This window comes from Buteo buteo, chromosome 10 (assembly GCF_964188355.1).
Source record: "Buteo buteo chromosome 10, bButBut1.hap1.1, whole genome shotgun sequence".
Taxonomy (NCBI): Eukaryota; Metazoa; Chordata; class Aves; order Accipitriformes; family Accipitridae; genus Buteo; species Buteo buteo.
This window is the reverse complement of record NC_134180.1, coordinates 369,416-388,900: the sequence shown is the minus strand read 5'-3', so window position 1 is coordinate 388,900 and position 19,485 is coordinate 369,416. Positions and strand designations below refer to the sequence as shown.

Sequence of the window (19,485 nt, the reverse complement as noted above, 5' to 3'; positions counted from 1 at the left end):
GGTTTCGCCGAGGGCTGAGCTCGGCCGGGCCGGGCTGGGCCAGCCGCGGCGGCTGCTCCGTCTTGCGCCCCCGCGGAGCCCCCGCCCCGCGCCGCTGAGGGCAGTCGCTCTGCAGGGCTGGCGAGAGCCCAAGGGACCGGGGCAGAGGCCCGTCCCGCCGAGGCGACCCCTCTCTCGGGTACCCCCGGGGTGGGGGAGGTGGGGCACCGGAGGGGCTCCCGGGCAGACACCCTGTGGTGGAGCTCCGGCTTGCCGTGGCATGGCAGGCAGGCGGGTGCGGGGACGGTTCTGTGCCTGGGCCGGGGTCCTGCTCCCTGCCCGTGCCCATGAAATTGGCAATAACAGATCACCTCGGTGCGTCCTGGTTTTTCCTGCTCGGCATCAGCGCGGGCTCTGTCTCCCGCAGCGCCTGCAGTGAATCGCGCAGCTGCCGGGGCTGGTCCAGAGACGGGACACCGCTCATCAGTGCCTGGCTAAGGCACGTCGTCGTCACTGCCTGCCCCCGCTTGCCTGCCCAAGGTTTTCCTCTGGCTACGACCCAACCGGGCCCCTCCTGTTGCCCGGCTTTCAAAAGTTTAAAATTTTGACTGGTTTCCATAATGGAGCTGAAATCAAACCAAGCTTGCATTGAGCCCCTGCATCCCCCGTGCTCTCCCACCCAGCCGCCTCTGTCTCAGGACAGAGCTGCTGGCTCTCTCCCCCCTCCCCACAGGGCTTATTTTTGCCAGGCTTGCAGTCGCTGCAGGCACTCCTGCGGATGGATGGCAAAGGGCAGGTCTGCTCTTCTGCCGGCTCTCCCAGCCACACTGCTGGCATGCCTGCAGGCACCTCCTGGCTGGAGCAGGAGCTGGGCTGGGGGCAGGAAGGTTGAACAAGGACCCACGGCTGCCCCAGGGGCGGGTGGCACAGGAGGCTGCTGAAAGTTGTCCCTGTGCCACCGCAGCCCTGCTCGGTGCCGGGCTGGTGGCTCTGTCCACTCTGTGCCAGCATCTCGGCTGGCCTCAGTCAGGGTCGTTACAGCCGAACACATTCCTGGGAGGATCCCCGCCCTTTCCCTGAGCCTGGCGCCAAGGGGAGATGGGGAGGGGGCAGCTGGGCCCTGGGCTGGAGGGGCTCAGCACTGCTGGGGGAACTGCGGTGCGGCTGCTGGTGCTGTGGCAGGAGAGCAGGACCCACCTCGGCACCACCGACGAGTCGCTCGCATGCTTGGCTGTGTGTGCACGTGTTTTTTCCTAATTAATCCTTCACGGATTGGAGAGCACTTGATGTTGATTCCCCTAATGCAGTGCCAGAGGTGTAAGGAGATTAATTAGGCACAGTTTAGAAAAGTTATGCAAATCAGGTGGCGTTGGGGAGTGGCAGGGTGGGGGCCAGCCCTTCTCGTCCCACCCTCACTCAAGTTGACTGCCCCAGCAGCATCACTCAGTTCGTGGGTTTGCGCGGCCACCGAGCAGCGTGCACACATGGGGGTGACCGGGAGAGCCTGGAGGGATCTTCTGGTGGGGTGGGATGCTGCCCTGCAGAGCAGTGGGGTGATGAGGTGCTGCGGGGCTCCCCCTGCCCGCGGAGCGCCTGAGGCTGCAATCCAGCCTTTATTCATGGAGGTTTTCCTTTAAGTAATGATTAAAAGGAGATGAGGGAAAGCCCTTGACATAAAGCTAACTCTCCAGAGCCTGAGACTGGCTGCAAATGAAATGAAAATAATCCCCTGGTCACCAGGGACTTGTGCAGGAGAGGAGAGCTGCTCCATCTCCCCAGGGCTGCAGGCAAACATGCTGCCATGGTGGGCACAGGGCCAGTGGGGGCTGCTGCTCCGTGCCCAGCTTTGCTCCCATCCCCACGCCGCAGGGTGCCCACAGTCCCCAGAGCACTCTGCATGTGGCATGGGGCAAAACGCCTGTGACCTCCACAGGGACCCGGCACCTTCCCTCGGGCTGACCCCCAGGCCCTGGGAATGTGCACCCAGAGCCACCCGCACTGGGCAGGGACCCGATTCCCCGCCAGAGCCATCTTAAGATCATGGAGGAGCCCAACTCATTCCAGTGCTCTGCAGCAGTTTAAAAACAAACCCAAGGAGGGCGGAGAGAGGAGAAAGCAGAGAAGCGGTTCCTAATATGGCAACAGCAAATGTAATTCTATTACCTTGATTTATTGATCGCACTTAGAGCAATTACTGGCTTTCACCCCATCACCTGCCAGGGAGCGGGAGACAGCGAGGAGAAGGCAAGACAAAGGCGGCCGCGCGTTGCCCAGGGCACGGCCGGCCTCCGGGGAGGCTCCGGTTTTGTTTGTGCTGGTTGGCGTGGGGGGAGAGCTCCCACCCGGCTGCGCGGCTGCAGCAGCATCGCCTCCACAGGCAGGAGAGCGGGGTGGTTTCCACCCGGTCAAGGAGGCTCCTCGGGAAGCCAGAGCCAAGCATGTCTGCTCTGCAGAGAGGCCGTGATGCTGGCAGCGCGGGGACAGAGCCCGGGCATTACAATGACTTCGGCGATGGAGGGGATGCAGGGCTGGGGTGGGCTGGGGAAAGGCGAGGGTCCCTGGGACACCAGTGTGGTGGAGCGGCTGCAGGCCCCACTCTGAGCCAGGGGGTGGGTTTCAGCTGTGGGCCCCCTCGCCCCTCTGCGCCCAGCCAGCCTGGAGCCAGGCTGGGGCAGGGGAGTCGGCATCTGTGGCAAAACCCTGGAAATGCCAGGGCTGAGGGCGAGCTTGAAAGGAAGTGGTGGCTCTGGGCTCTGTCCACGGCTCTGCCAGGGCAGCACTGGGGTGCTGGCGTGAGTCGTGCTGGAGCATCACCCCATCGCCTCGCAGAGATGGGGCTCACACCCTCTGCCTGAGCTCAGCTCCCGCCGGCCCAGGGCACCAGCAAGAAACCCCAGCGGGAGTCGCTGGCTCTGCCCGCGCCAGCCCAGCACCCATCTCACACCGGGGGGGGGGGGACATGCACCGGCCCCTCTCGGCCCTGCGGTGAGCGGGATGCTGTGGGTTGGTGCTGGGCTTGGCAGGAGGTCTAGCCCTTTGAACGACTGGAAAAAATCAGCAGCCCTAGGGCTGGAGGAAGGGTGAGTTACTTGATTGAGGTCAGAAAGTCCCTTTAAGGTTTCTTTTTTCCCTGCTTGCTGCAGATACTGGCACAGAAGCAAGAAAATGATTGTGCTTTTTACTGCCTGAGCCCTCCAGACAGATATAAACAAGCAGGAGCCAGACCTGGCTTTGGAGGCAGATGAAATCAGAGTGAACAAGACCACTGGGCTGGGAGGCACAGAAATAGGGCAGCCTCGCTGTGCAGCGAAGCCTGGCAAAGCCTCCCGCACCACCGCCTCCCAGCCAGCCCCAGGCTCCCTGGAAGCGCTGCCCGGTGACGGAGATGCGGAAAGAGCAGAAAATGTCCCCTTTGTGGGTGAGGGCAGTGGCCAGGGGCTGCTGGCCCCTTCCAGAAGCTGCCTGCTGGCCACTCCGGCTAATGGCAAAGCGTGAGCGGGGAACAGCCTGTGCATCAGCCTGATGGCTCCCGGGGGAGGCAGCAGCCCACATCCCTGCTCCACTGCCCCCCCCCCGCCCCGCCAGCCCGTTGACCCCACACCGCCTGGGGTGAAGCTGGGAGCCCCGGGGCTCGGCTCAGCCGTGGGCCGCGGCGAGCGGGGTCTGGAGCAGGGCGCGGGGCAGAGGGCGAGAGGCTCCGTCCCCGCGGGGGCCGCTCGGACGCGGCGGGGGCCGCCCGGGCGTGGGGGCCGCCCGGGCGTGGGGGCCGCAGAGCCGCGCCCGGGGGTCGCTCTGTCTGTCTGCCGGCCTCGTCCCCCGCTGTCCCCCAGTGCCGGGATCGCGCCTACCCTTTCGGGGCTCCCGCCGCCGCCCCCCCGCAAGCGCCCGCTGGTGACTCGGGGGGAGCAGCACAGCCCGGGGGGCGCGGGGCGGTCTGAGGAGGAGGGGGGGGGCGGGAGACGCCGGGGTGGCCGCGGGTCCGGGATGGCGGAGGGGGGGTGGCGGGGGATGCGCTGCCAGCCCGGGGGGGGTGGAGGGAGGGCGGGGGATGCGCCGGCGGGCCGGGGGGGCGGCGGAGCGCTCGCACCATGACATCAGCGCGGCGCGGCCCCGGGGGAGCGGGCGGGGGGCGGGAGCCGGCGCGGCGGCGGAGCGGAGCGGCAGCAGCGGAGCGGAGCGGAGCGCGGCCCCGGGCATGCTCCCGGAGCCCAAGTATGACCGCTTCCGCGACGAGCCGCTGACCGCCCCCATGCCGTCGCCGGCCCCCGCGCCTTGCCCCGCGGCGGGCGAGGAGCCCGAGCCCGGCACCACCTTCTGCGCGCTGCTGCCGCGGATGCCGCAGTGGAAGTTCCCCGGCCCCGCCGGCTTCCTCGGCCGCGGCCCCGCCGGCGCCGGCGCCGGCCGGGAGCTCTCCGCGCCGGCCCGGGCGGGCGGCACCGCGGCCGCGGGGGCCCCCTCGGCGCTGGCCGCCGTGCTGGGCGCCTGCGAACCGCTCTGCGCCGCGCCCTGCTCGCTGCCGGCCGGCGGGCGGCCGCGGGGGGCGGCGGGGGCGGCGGGGCGGGCGGCGCGGGCGGAGGCGGCCCGGCCGGGCGGGGAGGAGTGGAGCCGCAAGGGCAGCTTCATCCGCAAGCCGGCGCAGGGCTGGCTGCACCCCGACGAGCGGGTGCTGGGGCCCGGCGTCTCCTACATCGTCCGGGTAAGTCCCGAGCGCGAAGCCCGAGCCCGGCGCGGGAGGGCGCCGAGCCCCCGGCCCCACGCGTGTCCGTGCCCGGGGCTCGGCGGGGCTCGCCGCTCCTCCCGACGGCCGCGGGCAGAGCCCGCGGCTCGGGTCCCCAGCGTCCCCCGGCCCCGGCTGCCCCAGGGCAGGCTCTGCCGCCGAGGCAGGGCTGCGGCCGCATCCCCGGGCTCCCGCGGGCGCTGCCCTGGGGCCGCCGCCGCCCGAGCCCACGGTGCCGAGCGCGGCTGTGACCGCGGCCGAGGGGACGCGGTGAGGGCCCGGCCTGGAGGGCGTCCTGGGCGGCCACCCCCGGCGCACGCAGCCCGCGGCCGCTTCGCCCCGTCACGGGCAGCCCGGCCCCGTTACTGCCCGCGTTGTCTGGCGCGGCCCGGGAGGGACGGCGCGGCCTCCCGAACCGGCCTGGGACGGGGTGGGAGCCGGGGGGGGGCTTTCTGGGCCGGGGAACCAGCCTCGGGACCCAGCAGCAGTCAGCCCCTACGAGGGCATCACAAGCCGTAGCGCGCAGATGAGTTTGTCGGGTCTCAGCGTGAGGCCTGGGCGTGCTCTGGGGCGTTTTGGGGTGGGGGCCGAAAGGGTGCCGTGTGGTCGCTGGAGCTGGCGTGGAAGGGGCCCTTCTCACTGACGCCTGGCTCCTCCTCTCTCCTCTCTCCTCTCTCCTCTCCGTTGCCTGCCCTGGGCTGGTGGTGGTGGCCGGAGGAGGCTGCCCTGACCGTGTCCCGTTCCCCCTGCAGTACATGGGGTGCATTGAGGTGCTGCGCTCCATGAGGTCCCTCGACTTCAACACCCGGACACAGGTCACCAGGTACGTCCCTGCAGTCCCGCTCTCCCGCACCCCAGTGCCATCCGGAGCCCCCATCGGCCCTGGGTGCACCCCCTCCCCAGGGCCCTGCGGGGGCGGGGGGGCACACGGGGCCAGGGTCTGGGGGGGCTCTGCCCCATGGGATCCACCCTGCATGCAGGGACGCGGACGAAGGGCACTGCCGCGGATCAATGGGTGGAAAGAGGAGAAGGGAGGTGGCCCTGGCTGGGATTACATACCGCGGGCCGTGACGTGGGGCAGCGCTGCGGGGAGGCTGCAGTGCCCCGGGCTGTGGGGGCTGATGCCCCCAGACCCTGCAGAGCCGTGGGCAGGGGAGGCAGCTGGGAAGGGGCCGTGGGTCTGCAGCAGTAACCTGGCTGGGGGCCGTGGCTTGCAGGGAAGCCATCAACAGACTGTATGAGGCAGTGCCGGGTGTCAAGGGCATCTGGAAGAAGAAGGTGAGTTTCCACCCAGCCTGTCCCTCCCTGGGTTCCTTCCTGGGGTGAGCCGGGGCTGCAGGACAGGGTGCTGGGGGTACCTGCCTGGTTTGCAGAGCAGAGTCTGGGGTCTCTTGGGGCACCCCTCTTTGCCTTCTTCACCCCAGGAAACCTGGTCCTGGTGGGCTGCATCGCCCCCACAGTCCTCTCCCCCCGTCAGGCTCCCAACAAAGCCCTCTTCTCCATCCTGGGCAAGAGTAACCTCCGCTTCGCTGGCATGAGCATTGCTGTCAACATCTCCGTTGACGGGTTGAACCTCATGATCCCCACCACGCGCCAGGTGAGGACTGTCCCCGGGGACACAGCCCCGCCACCTCCCAGACCTCTGCCTCCTGCTGTGAACCGGGGGGGCTGGCGGCCCCCACGCTAAACCTCCCCGTGGGCCATGTCCCCCCCCCCAGATCATCGCCAACCACCACATGCAATCCATCTCCTTCGCCTCTGGTGGGGACACGGTGAGGCACACGCGTCTCAGCCCTCCCCTGGCTGCGGTCCCTCAGGGGCAGCGGGGATGGGGGCTGCCTGTCCTACGGCTGAGCCAAACTGCGGGGCAGACTGGTCCCAGGGCAGGATGCGGGGCCGAGGCCGAGCCGGTCCCCTCGTCCCAGCCCCCCAGCCCTGCTCCCCGCACCGCAGCGCGATGTGGGTCCTGAGCTCCCCCTGTGCCCCTAGGACACCACGGACTATGTCGCCTATGTCGCCAAGGACCCCATCAACCAGAGAGGTGACGCTGGCCCCCGTGCCCAGGAGCTCTATGGAAAAGGCGGGATGCATGGCGGGGGGATGAAGGCTGCAGGAGGGGATCCCTCATGCGGAGCACGCGGGGTGGCTCAGGGTGGTCCCGGAGGGTTGGTGGGAGTGCAGGGGAAACACGCAAGCCGTCCATCTGTCTGTCCGCAGCCTGCCACATCCTGGAGTGCTGCGAGGGGCTGGCACAGAGCGTCATCAGCACGGTGGGACAAGCCTTCGAGCTGCGCTTCAAGCAGTACCTGCACAGCCCCCCCAAAGTGGTGGTACCCCCAGACAGGTAGGGGAGCAGGGGCCCTGCTGCAGCCCCACAGCCCCTGTCCTGGGCACGTCCCCTGGCTGGGGGTTGCTCTGGCAGCCCCCATCCCTGCCGGGCGTGGGGAGGGCTCTGAGCCTGGCAGGGCGTCCCCAGCTCGCCCGTCCCCGCTGCAGGGCACTGGGTGCAGAGGAATCAGCCTGGGGAGAGGACGAAGAGGTGGCCGAGCACGATTACTACAACAGCATCCCAGGGAAGGAGCCACCCCCAGGGGGGCTGATCGACTCCCGCCTCCGGCATGGCACAATCCTGGGCCACGTCCGCACTCAGCCCTCCGGTTCCGGCCCCCCCAGCCAGGTGAGCCCCTGAGGCTGCTGCCAGTCCTGCTGTGGGGGTCCCAGGCAGGCCCCCACCTGACACCCTCACTGTCTCCTCTCCCCAGGGCAGCTTTGCAGCCAGGCGAGACCAGAGCAGCCAGCCAGGGCCACCCTGGGACCTGGAGAGCCAGGGTGGGTACCACCACGGGGGAGCCCTGGGAACCACGAGCGAGGGTCCCCGCGGCTCTGCGCTGCCTGGGCTGGCAGTGATGCCCGGTCCTCGCAGGCCAGCCCTGCGACGGGTACCTGGAGGCGGACAGCCACCCCCTGGGCCCACGGGACTACGAGGAGCACATGTATGTGAACACGCAGAGCCTGGATGCCTGGGAGCCAGAGGCAGCAGCTCGCGGGGCGCTGGAGGAGAGCCCCAAAAAGGACCTCTTTGATATGAGTAAGCTGCACACTGGGGGGCGTCTGGCACAGAATCTGCTGCAGAGGGTCCAAGCCATGCCGGCGGGCTGCCCAGCCACATGCGACAGCTCCGGCGGTGCCCGCGCTGGCTGAGCCCAGAGCAGTGACATGCTGAGCGCTGGGGGCTGTGAGCCGGGGGCCATCCTTGCCCACCCTTGCCGGGGCAGCAGGACCGTGCTCGCGGCAGGGCTGCAGGTGGGCACCCCATCTTCCTGCCCTGCCTGGCCTCGTGGAGGGGGCAGCCGTGCCAGGGCAGGGGGGCACCATCCCCTCCATGCCTGGGCACAGCCTCATGCCCGGGACGGCTGTGGTGCAGCAGGATCCAGCCCAGAAGTGGGTCTGGCTGTAACCTGGGGTCCTGCTGCCGCTGCTTGGACTGGTCCCCGCCGCACCCCAGCCCTGCTTTGTGCCTGGCGGGCGTGGGGGTGTGTGACGCCCTGCACCCCCTGGCTCCTGCAGGACCGTTCGAGGATGCCCTGAAGCTCCATGAGTGCATTGCCGGAGGTGGCACCAGCCCCCCCATCGAGGACCAGTGGCCGAGCCCCCCCACGCGGAAGGCCCCCATCGCCCCCACGGAGGAGCAGCTGAGGCGGGAGCCGTGGTACCACGGGAAGATGAGCCGGCGGGACGCCGAGAGGCTCCTGCAGATGGACGGGGACTTCCTGGTGCGGGACAGCCTCACCAACCCGGGGCAGTACGTGCTGACCGGCATGCACAGCGGGCAGCCCAAGCACCTGCTGCTGGTGGATCCCGAGGGAGTGGTAAGGGCAGGGCGCGGGATGGGCAATGGGGGGTAAGGGCAGGGTAGAGAGGGATGCTGGAGGACACGGGGTGCAGGGGTGGGCAGGCGTCAGGGGTTGCATGGGGAACCTGTGCAGGAGGCAGCTCTCCTGGGTTCAGGACTGCTGTGCCCCCCGGCCCCCAGGTGAGGACCAAAGACGTGCTGTTTGAGAGCATCAGCCACCTCATCAGCCACCACCGGCAGAACGAGCAGCCCATCGTGGCCGCGGAGAGCGAGCTGCACCTCCGCCAGGTTGTCCGGAGGAAGCAGTGATGCCGGAGGGTACGTGAGCCCCCGACCCACTCCCCTGGCACCGGACTCGCCCCAGCCCTGGGGCAAAGCCAGGGCCCGTCTGTGCTCCCCTCCTCCAGTTGTGCCTGGCCTCTGGGGAAGGCAAAGCCCCCCGCCCAACACGCCAGGGTCAGGTTCCCCATCCCCCTCCCCAGCGTGGCCCCACGGTCCCTGGCCCCGAAGGGCCCCCCTCCACACACTACTGCCTCCCCTCCATCGTCTGCATGGGGCCCCTTGCCCAGCTGGACATGACGTTTATTCCATGTGTGCAGGTGAAATGGTGCCAGGGTGGGAGCCGGTGGGTGGCCTCACCAAGAGGTGTGGAGCCCGAATCCGGCTCGGGCAGCGCTGCCTGCTCCTGCCTGGGGCTGCCCGCGGCTTGCCCCAGCAATGGGAGGGGGCCCGGGCAGGCATCACTGTGGGGGTGCCCTGTCCCCCTCCTGCCCGGGGGCCCTGCCTGCACAGGGCTGTGTGCACCCAGCCCCTGGTACTGCCAGCCCCCGTTGCCCAGCGCTGCCGTCCCCGGGGCCGGCTCCATCTCAGCACAAGGAATTGGTCTCTGGATGATGACAGAGCAAATGGGGTCTAGGCTGGTGCCAGGACCCTCGTCCCAGGGCTCCCAGGGTGGGATGGAGTGAGCAGGCTCGGCATGTGCCTGCACGCGTGTGTGCATATCTGTGTGCGTGCATAGGTATGTGAGGGGCAGCTGGGAGGACCAGCCCTTTGCCCATAGGGCTGTGCCTCTCACCCAGTGTTGCTGCTCAGGACCCAGCTCCCTGCCTTGGTCCCCCCTCTCTGCCAGGACATTCAGAGGGTGCCCCCATCCGTGGGGTCCTCTGTCAGTGCGGGTTGTAGTCCCCAGCTTGGCTCTGCCCGTGGGGCTGGGCACAGTGTCTCTTGGAGACCAGTGGTGCTGGATCTCCCTGTCGGTCCCACACTTCCAGCTGGATTCTCCCCAGGAGCAACTGCCACGTGAGGCTCCCGGCGGCCCCGAGCCCCCGCAGCCCTTTCCAGGCTGGGGCCAGGACAAAGCTGCTGCGGGGAAGGTGCGTGGCAGAGGCGAGCTCCCGGCACTGGCTCCTGAGGCCAGGGCTGCCAGGAGGAGAGGCGTCCCCTGGCCCCTGGGGGACCCCCCGGCCGGCTCGGGGCTTTGGCAGGTTTTTATGGCATACACGGCCCCTTGTGTCTGGCACTCGGCATGGGTTCGTGGTTTGGAATACGTTTCTAATTAAACCTGGAAATAAGCAAGGTGCCCGGGTTGTTCATGCTGCCCCCGGGCATGGTGCTGGGATGGGGCTGCTGCTACCGCTACCGGCTCCTGTGCCCAGGGGCTCGAGGGGGCTGGGCATGCAGATGGTGCCAGGACAGCATCTCCATCACCACCAGTTCCTGGCCAGTCTCACAAGGGCAGTGGCAGCATGCCCTGTCCTGGCTGGTCACGCTTGTCTCTCTCCCCTGTCTGGTCACCCTGTCCCCCCTTCTGCACATGAGTCACCCCCTGTCCCCCCCGGCTCTGGAGGGGACTAGAGCACCCAGAGCTTGACCCTGCAGTGCTGGTCCTGCACGGCATCTCCTCCTTGCACCCGGCATCTCCTTGCCCTGCCTGCTTCTGCTGGCTGCAGGCTCACCTCCCACTCCTACCCCGGGCAGGATGCGGCCACCTGCCTCCAAGCCTCCTGGCGAGGCCTCATCTGGCTCTTGCCACAGCCGGGCTGGCACCGAGCAGCCTGGAGCCAAGTTGTCGCCCATTAATGAACAGGTTGTCCAGCAGAGCGAGAGCCCTGTACGGGGCCTGGCCACAGCTCCTGGCTGTGCGGCATGGCCGGCAGGTAGAAAAAGCACATGGCTGGAATCGGCGGAGGCAGGAGAAGGCTGCCCCAGTGCTGCTGGAGCCCAGCAGTAGGAGGCTTTCCATGCCAGCAGTGTGGCTGGGCTGTGAACTGCCGGGCACGTGCACCGGGTGGGCAGCAGCCCCAGTGCTGGCTGGCTCTGGGGTCCTACCCCAGGCACGCGTGCCTGGTGCTGCCGATGTGCTGCTGGCACCCATCTTGCAGAGCGGGGTCACCCCGGCACCCTCTGCCCCTCGCTGGGGACGGCCCCTCCTGGGACAGAGCCACCGGGTGCTGCCTGACTCAATGAATAAAATAAGCCCCTAAATAAAGCCCAGTAATGCATGTGTCATTTTCCATTGATAGTTGAATACCTACAGGGACACGGTGCTTCCATCTCAGCTGCTATTTTTTGTCATGTAGTAATGCGTCTGCAAAGATAATTGCGCTGTTCCCTCAATAGCAGAGGCAGGAAAAGGCAGCGACAGCCCAGATTTTCTTCTTTTCACTGCTGGAGAACAAGCCCACGCTTTTCACTGGCTGCTGCTGGGTCTGCCCTGGCCCCTCGGCCCCGGGGATGCGGCCATGAGGTGGGGTATTTATTTTAGGGGTTTAACCATTTTGGTTGAAGCTGGTGTGCAGTGCCAACGGCACAGGGTGCAGGGGGCTCTGCCCCCCCCCGCCTCCGCCCCAGGTTGTAGGACTACTGCGTGGACACACGGGGACCGTCCTCGAGAGGGTCCTGCTGTGGGGCAGCACCCCATGGCGACCCGGCATGAGGGCAGGACCCTGCAGGGGGAGGCGTGCTGGGAGCCGTGCAGCAGTTCTTGAAACAAAAAAAACAGTTAAAACAAATATGACGCCTTGATCGAGTTAAGTATGGGCATGAATAATGCAGTCAGAGCACCAGGGAGTGCTCCCATCTGAAATTGGATTTCTTTCCACATGCTCTGCACCCAGTGCAGCTCCGCTCCAGACTGGTCCTGGCTGGGCTGAGGGCGAGTGAGGAGAGTGCCCATGGGAGCCTGCGGCTGGGTGATGGTGGAGCGAAGCGGATAGTGGCACGTGCTGAAACCGCCAGTGGCTGCTGGTGTGTTTTGAGTAGCCATCTGTAGGCTCCAGAGTTAACACCAGGCTGAAGGGGAGAGCTACTGGCCTCTCAGCACTGCTCCTTCAGCCCATGTGATGATGGGGAGGCTGAGATGTTTGGGGAAGGTTTGGAAGCCACGAAAGAGCAGCTGCAGAGGGACGTGGCCTCCTTTCTCTCCCAGGGCTGTGGGGATCTCGCTGGCCAACCATCCCTCTGTCTCCAGTCGTGCTGACAACAAACACTGCCCAGTTCAGTTTTCCTGGACAGAGGGTAAGAGTCTCTGACATTGGCAGAGCAAGTTTTAATGGAAAGAACTAACCAGCTGGGTAAGAAATGTGTGCAGCACTCCTGCCCTGGAGGGGCTGCGGCAGGGACTCAGCCCATGCCCCTGGATCCCGGGGTCCTGGTCCCAGCCCCTTCCCCTCCCGGGCCTTTCTCCTTCCCAGCTTCCAGCAGGTGGTAGCACGCTGCCAGCTCCGCCAGCCCCGTCCCCAGCCCTGCCAGCGTCCCCAGGCCCGGCAGTGTCCCCAGCCAGGCGTCGCTCACCCATGGTGCCATGCCCAGGCCTTGCCAGGCACCACATGCCTCCGGCAGCCTCCAGCCCAGCATGAGGGACCCCTGTCCACCTCACCCAGCCCTCGTCTGGCTCCTCGTCACGCTGCCTGGGGAAGTGGCTCTGGAGCCCCGAGAGCTGACCCCTCCTGGCATCCCGTGCTGCCTGATCCACGGAGAGCCCTGGATGAGGGGGAGGCTGGCAAGAAAAGGCACCCCTCCTGGCTCCATGTTGCTGGGTGCCAAGCGAGAGTCCAGAGCCCATTTTAGAGGCCCTGGAAACCTTGTTTTCTGCTGGCCCTGTGAGTGTTTGTTCTCTGCCTGTTTCTGTTTTGGGTCTGGCAGCTCCCAGCACACGCAGTGGCTGTGGCAGCGCAGTGCCGCAGGCAAGTGCTGGTCTCTGGCAGCCCTGTGCCAGCAGTGGGGCTGGCTGCAGCCCCTGCCTGCACTGCCGGGAAGGGATGTTCCCAGCACAGCCCATGTCCCCAAGGTGCCAGAGATGTGAGCACCCATGCCAGCTCCTGCCGTGAGCACGGGGTCTCTCCTGCCGTCCCTTCAGTGGGAACTGGGGCATTCTGGACCTCAGCATCACTGCCTGACTGCTGCAACTCCTCTCCTGCCTCAAACCTGGAAGCCCTGCCCCAAGCTGAGCCCAGGCAAGCTCAGTGCAGGCAGCTCCAAGCACCCTGCTCCCCTCCATGTCCCAGAGATGGCTGGCCCTGAGCCGAGCAGGCAGGCCTGGCCCAGCTCCAGCGTTCTTTGTTATCTCAAGGGAACCCAACCATTTCTGCACCTTGTTTACCCACTGTTGTGCCAGGGCGGGGAGGAAAAACAAACACCAGCCTTTTGTTCACCAGCCTCCCCTTCCTGTGAGCCTTGTTTTCCTCTCCCGAGCTCCCTCTGCCCTCTTCCCCCCACCACGGGACCCAGGACTCAGTGCCCTTGCAGTGCAGTGCCCAGTGTCCAGGCAGGACACCACTGTCCCCCTTCCCCACTGCCACCCGCAAGACATCCCTTCCCAGATCCCTCCAGGTCCTGGCTGGTTCCTGATCCCCACACACGCTGTTCACAGGGTCCCAGCACCTTTTCCCAGGTCTGCTCCCATACCAGCGAGGGGCAGCTGTGCCAAAGGGCCCACTGCCAGTGAGGGTCTGCAGTTGGCCTGAGCCGGTGCTCCTGGCCAGGCAGAGCAATGTGCCAAGAAAATCCATAAAACAGCATGCTCGCCCTGCCAGGGACCACCCGCTTGCTGCTGGGAGAGGCCTGGGCATGGCAGGCGGAGGGCACTTGGCAAAACTGGGGGCGTGCAGGGAGAGGGGAGGGCAATTCGCTTCCAGAGAGGGAGGAGGGTTGTTCCCCCAGGACCTGAGGACCTTCTCTCCTGCCACCTTTCCCAGGCGCTGGCAGAGCTGGCTGCTGGCCCTCGGTCTAGCTCGGCACGGCCAGCTGGCTCTTTTTATCAGCTTGGAGTCAGGATGCAGAGGGAGCTGAGACCTCCCACCTCTCGCGGTCGCTGCCTGGTTGCAGCAGCCCCTGCCGAAGGAGCTCACCATGCCCGGCTCTCCTTCCTGGCGATTATTCCCAGCCCTGCACTGCTGTGAGATGACGGTGCCTTCCCTGCAGCCTGATGGCATCCACAGGGCAGCAGCCAGGAAGGAACAGCTGCTGGTCCCTGTTCGTGCCACCGTCCTGCTTGGTGCATCCCTGTCCCCAAGGCTATAAATTCATGCGGTACCTGGGCTGGGGCCAATCACCCTGGTTTGAGACTCCTGCCCCGCTCCTGCCCCCTGCAGCACTGGGGCATCAGGGCCTGCAGTGATGCTCCGCGGATCCTCCTGACGTTTTGCCCCTGGTGCCCCCAGCACCACCTGGGCCGTATCCTGCCCCAGCTCTGTCCCCGCCAGGGGCCAGTGAGACGTGTGACATGTGGCACTGTCTCTCCCGACTCCTCCAGCCACGATACTAAACCACTTAACACACTTGGGGAGTCCTTGAGCTCCAAGCCCCCTCAAGTGCTGCTGGCTTTGTCCAGCGCTTTGACGAGCTCCAGAGCTCGGAAGGGAGAGCGGGCTGTGCTCGGGGCGGGGGGGACACACGGAACGGCTCCGTCCCGCTGGCCTCGGCCCCCGATCTCGCTCAGGGCGGGAGGGCGCTGGGGGGGGCCACGGGGCTGCTGCCGTCCCGCTCCCGCCCTCATCCCGGCTCAGGGCCCCCGCTCTCCCGGTCCCATCCGAGCCCCGGCGCTCCCGTGGGCAGGCGGCCGGTTGTCCCGGGGCCGGGTCCCCGCGTCCCCCGAGCATCAGCACGCCGGGGCCGCTCGGCCCGGCTCGGTCCCCGTCCCGGTCCCGGTCCCGGTCCCGGTCCCGGTCCCGGTCCCGGTCCAGCCGGGCGCGGCACGGCACGGCGCGGCGCGGGGAAATGCGGGGGCGCCGCGCTCGGAGGATTACGGCAGCGGCGCGGGGAAGGAGCGGGGCCGTCGCCGCCGCCGCCGCCGTATAAAAGCGCGTCCGCGCCCGCCCCGCCCGGGCTGCGGTGGCGGCGGCGGCTCCGCTCCAGGTGCGGCGGCTCCCGGCAACTTCCCGGTCGCGGCGGCGCCGGTCGGTCGGTCGGTCCATTCGTCCGGGCATCGCGTCGCGTCGCGTCCGGCAGCGGCTCCCCGTGCGCCGCGGTCGTCCCGTCCCGTCCCGTCCGGTCCCATATCCTCGGGTCCGTGTCCCTCGGGTCCGTGTCCCTCTGCGCGGCCGGTACTTTCCCGTTCCCCACCCCCGGGCTGGCGGGTCCCGGTGCCCATCGGCGCGGCCGGTTTTTTCCCGTCCTCCACCCCGGGCTGGCGGGTCCCCGTGTCCCTCGGTGTGGCCAGTTCCTTCCTATCCTTGTCCCCGTCCCCCCGGGCTGGCGGGTCCCGGTCTCTCGGTGCCGCTGCTCACCCTCCAGGCTGATGGCTCCGGGCTGCCGGTGCCCGGCCCCGGTGACAGCGTTGCCCTTCGGGTCTCTTCCAGCCCCGCTCTCAGCGGCAACATGTGGCTCCTGGAGCGGCTGCGCGGCGTGGCGGAGAATGGTGGGTCCCGGGGCGCGGGGCCAGAAGAGTCCCCGCGGGGGTCCCGCTACAGCAACGTCCTCACCCCCGACAAGATCCCCGACTTCTTCATCCCACCCAAGCTGAGCGCGGCGCCTGCCGAGGCTGAGGGCCCCGAGCCCCCCGCAGCACCCGCCCTGGGCCCCTCAGCCTCAGAGCAGGACCTGGCTGGGCGCAAACCCCCACGCAGCCCCCGGCCGTCCAGCCGGTCCCGGCCGCGGGCCGCTGGCCGACACATCATCCAGATTGAGAGTGCCGAGGACTGGACGGCCGAGGGGGGCTTCGGCACCAACGTGGACCCGCAGGCGCAAACGGCCATGTCGCTGCCCTACGTGCCCAAGGCACAGACCTCCTATGGCTTTGCCACGCTGGTGGAGAGTCCCCACACGCGGCGCAAAGAGTCGCTTTTCCACAGTGAGCACAGCAGCCTCTGCCCCTCGCCGGCCACCTCGCCCAGCACCCAGCGCAGAGCCAAGCTCAATGGCGAGAGCGGGCCCCGGGCGCCCGCTGACCTGGGCGCAGCCCTCATGCACCCCGGCCGCTACTTCAGCGGTGGCGAGAGCGACACGTGCTCCTCAGCCGAGTCCTCGCCCTTCGGCTCCCCGCTGCTTTCCCGCTCTGTTTCCCTGCTGAAGATCTTCAGCCAGGAGAGCCAGTCCAAGGTCATCAAGCTGAAGCACTCGGTGGCCCGCAACAGCTCGCTCTCCACTGATGACAGCTCAGCTGACACCAGCCCCAGCGCCCAGCGCCGCGCCAGGAGCGCCCCAGCCGGGGGGCAGCCACCCACTGCCCTGCTGCCCCTGGACCTGCCACCGGGCCGCGACCGGGAGCACAGCCTGCGGCTCAGCCGGGGTGGGAGCCTGCGCCTGGCTGCTGACTACGACCCCTCCAACGCCCGGCTGCGCGTGCGGCTCGTCTCCGCCGAGGACCTCTACGATGCCCTCGTCGACCTGCGCAGCATCAACTGCTGCGTCTCCCTGTGCCTCAACCCTGGGAAGCTGCAGAAGCAGCGCAGCACCATCGTCAAGAACAGCCGCAACCCCATCTTCAACGAGGACTTCTTCTTTGATGGGCTGGGCCCCGGCCATGCCAGGAAGATGTCCCTGAAGCTCAAGGTGGTCAACAAGGGCAGCAGCCTTAAGCGGGACACGCTGCTGGGAGAGAAGGAGCTGCCGCTCACCGCCCTCCTGTCCTGCCTGTAGGCGCTTGCTGCCAGCCCCGGAGGGAGCTGCCTGCCTGTGGGGCCGGGGCAAGGGGGGGGAGGCTGGCCCTGTCCCCCAGCCCTGCTGGAGGAGGGCTTGGAAGGGCCCTCGGAGGAGGGACGGGGCCATGGCAGAGCGTGGGGGTCTCCGGGGGCGGCACTGCTGTGGGGCTCTGCCAGCACCAGCCCTCCTGCAGTAGAGCAGGCAGGGCTGGCAGCTGCAGCCTCTCCCCTCTGCTCCCTCCCTGCTCCCTCCTGGGGCTGCATCTCCCAGAGCCCAGTGGGGAGGCACCGGCCCCATCTCCACCGGGAAGGATGGATGTCAACTGCTGGGCTCTTCCCTCCCTGGTGCCTGTGGTCTCCAGCTGGCCAGCACGAAGGTTGGAGGTGGGTAGATCTCTGTAGCATACTTACTGCCACCTCTCTCAAAGCCCCAGCTCCTGGAGTCAGGTGGTACCATTGATCTCGGCTTTAATTTAAAAGACAAGTTTCTAGTCTTGGAAACTGCAGAGAAAATACTGCAGAGGTGACCCAAGAGTGGGCCAAGGGAGGTCACCCTGGGGGATGAGTCAGGTTTGTGGGTTTTGAGCCTTTCCTGGACTTCTCCCAGCCCTGCGGGACTGCACAGATGTGCAAGTCGGCTTGGTCTGACACCTGCAGCCTCCTGGCATGCCCTCCCTGCCCACCCCCAGCAGTGTCCCCCGCTGCTGACCCCCTGCAGGAAATGGCTCGTGGAGCTTTAGGGGCTTTGGGTTTGCTCAAATCCAGGAGGCTGCCTGTGCCTGTCCCCTGCCCATGGGAGGGAGATGCCAGGGGCTGGCACTGCCATGGGGGGCCTGGCACCCCTCGCCCTGGGCACATGGGTGGTCCCGGGCAGTGTCCCAGCAGACGTCCTTGCTGACAAAAGCCAAGGCGACAGGAGTAGCCTCCCTCTGTGCTGGCAGTCTGGCTGGCACTGGGGACATCCCCTGCTGTTGCTGGGCAGGAGGCAGGCTGAGGCTCCCCTACCCTCTGCCCTCCCTTGCCTGCGGGGGCTCGGGGGCTTGTGAGCAGCTGCACCCGCCTGGCCGGAGGGATGTGTCCCATGGGGCCACGAAGCCCCTGTGCCCGGCGGGACACAGCTCCCGAAAGGGACTGGCCTGGCTCTGCAGTTTCCCTTTTGGGCGGAGTGGGGTGCTCCCACCGCTTCCCATCCCTCCCTGCCATCCCAGTCGACTGGCTGAAGGCACTGGGAGTGGGAGAAATGCCAGCCGGGGCATTTCTGCGGATGGATAAAACAGACACCTTGTTGTTGTTTGGTGTGGTGTTACCCATTTGCATCGGGCTCTGCATGTTTCTGTGGAAGGGAGCAGAATTCGCAGTGCTCCTGTCCCTGCCTGTTGCAGCACATGTGGACACACACGCACACATGTGTCCCTCTGTATTAACCTCTGTCGGTGGCAGTTGATGTTCCTTCTTTGTCCTTTGCAGCAGATGGCAGATTTCAGTGTTGGCTATTTATATCCGAGGCTGATCTTTCCCAGCGTGTTTTACTTATGTCTGTAAATATGTTTCAGGTACGCGAGGCATGGTTCTGATAGCACGGTGTTTGCATGTCGCGGGGATTTGGGGTGATCGTGGCTGTTTGTCAAGCTTGTGGCTGAAAACAAACCGTGCAGGATGTAAGGAGCAGACACATCCCTCCTTCGTGGGGGGGGTTTCCCACCTGAGGCTTCCCACCGCTCCCCCAGGAGCCAACACGGGGGACACTCCTTGGCCCCGGAGTGCCCAGGCTCGCCCTGGGGGAAGATAGGGGCTCTGGGGAGGGTGGGATGGGGAGACGGGCCATGTCCCTGAGCAGTCCTGGGGCAGGAAGGGGACCCTGCCCAGCTGGCTGCTGCCCAACAGCCCTGTGCACCCCTCACCAGTGCCCTGCGGTCCCCGGGGGGGGCTGTGCCTGCAAGGGGCTGGTGGGACCCAGGCACTGCTGGGGGTGGGGGGCACCCACCAGGCTGCAAGGGGAGGGAGAACAGGAGCTGGGCAAAGATTTGGTGCTCTGCGAGAGTTGGGGGGTGAGGCATCCTCCATGGCAGAGCTGTATCCCTTTGGGTTCAGGGAAGGGGAATGCTGAGAGCAGGGCCCTGGGCTGCTCCTTGGGTTGGGGCTGGCCCTGGGGGGGACACCCAAGGGCCTGGGGGCTTGTGTTGTCCCCCCACCTGTCCCAGGGCTGCCTCACTGGAGTCGAGCCCTGGGACGTGCTGCTGTGAGCCCTGGTCCCGCGATGGGTGGGCAGGCAGTGTGGGAGCCAGGACTGTGGCCTGTCTGGGTCTTTCCTCCCCTGTAGCTATTTTCTACTGTTCCTGCTTTGATATTTCTGTGGCTGGATTTAATGATGCATTTTTGGAGTGAAAAAATATATTAATACCTGAATGGAATGTTTGTTTACAGATGACTTCCCCTTTTTAGTGCAATAAAGTAATTTCTAAAACAGATGCAGGTGGTACCCTGGCTCCTGGTTTCCCCAAGGCGTTCCCTATGCTTTTTATTGCTGTGGCTGTGGCATCCCCCGGGCCCTGTTGCCTTCCACACTGGCTCGCTGTGCAGTGGAGGGGTGGGGGAGCGGAGTTGGGCGCCTGGGGTTGCCCAGCCACAGAGCAGCGACTGCCCTTCTGGGTGGTGCTGCCCATTCCTGACAGGCTTGCAGGGGCTCAAAGCTCTTTCCTGGTGCTGCCGACCAGCCGTGGGATGAGGTGGGAGCAAATCTCCCGGGGAGCACAGGGGACGTGGGGAAAGGGGCTGTTCCTGCTGGGGGGGGAGGGGGGACACGGATGGACGACCTGGGCCATCCCGGCCAGGGCAGAGCTGAGCTGGGGCATCGCCTG

The 19,485-nt window shown here is 66.8% G+C and overlaps 2 protein-coding genes across 4 annotated transcripts; both read left to right on the top strand.

The window, feature by feature from the left end:
* The first annotated feature begins 4,067 nt into the window (after nucleotides 1–4,067).
* Nucleotides 4,068–11,036, top strand: SHC2 (SHC adaptor protein 2). The gene is given in 13 exon segments (XM_075037703.1): nucleotides 4,068–4,160; nucleotides 4,163–4,675; nucleotides 5,449–5,519; nucleotides 5,914–5,974; nucleotides 6,174–6,293; nucleotides 6,415–6,468; nucleotides 6,686–6,737; nucleotides 6,914–7,040; nucleotides 7,193–7,373; nucleotides 7,459–7,525; nucleotides 7,620–7,784; nucleotides 8,264–8,565; nucleotides 8,730–11,036. Coding segments are annotated over 13 exon segments (1,935 nt in total). The 3' UTR covers nucleotides 8,859–11,036.
* Nucleotides 11,037–14,866: 3,830 nt separating this feature from the next.
* Nucleotides 14,867–19,095, top strand: C2CD4C (C2 calcium dependent domain containing 4C). 3 transcript variants are annotated; one of them, XM_075037700.1, is made up of 2 exons: nucleotides 14,867–14,903; nucleotides 15,347–19,095. In XM_075037700.1, the coding sequence occupies exon 2, from the start codon at nucleotides 15,366–15,368 to the stop codon at nucleotides 16,623–16,625; it is 1,260 nt and encodes a 419-aa protein (XP_074893801.1). In that variant the 5' UTR covers nucleotides 14,867–14,903; nucleotides 15,347–15,365; the 3' UTR covers nucleotides 16,626–19,095. The 3 variants fall into 3 exon arrangements, with proteins under 3 accessions (XP_074893801.1, XP_074893803.1, XP_074893802.1); XM_075037702.1 differs by having other exon boundaries at nucleotides 14,886–14,944; XM_075037701.1 differs by having other exon boundaries at nucleotides 14,891–14,952.
* Nucleotides 19,096–19,485: the final 390 nt, after the last annotated feature.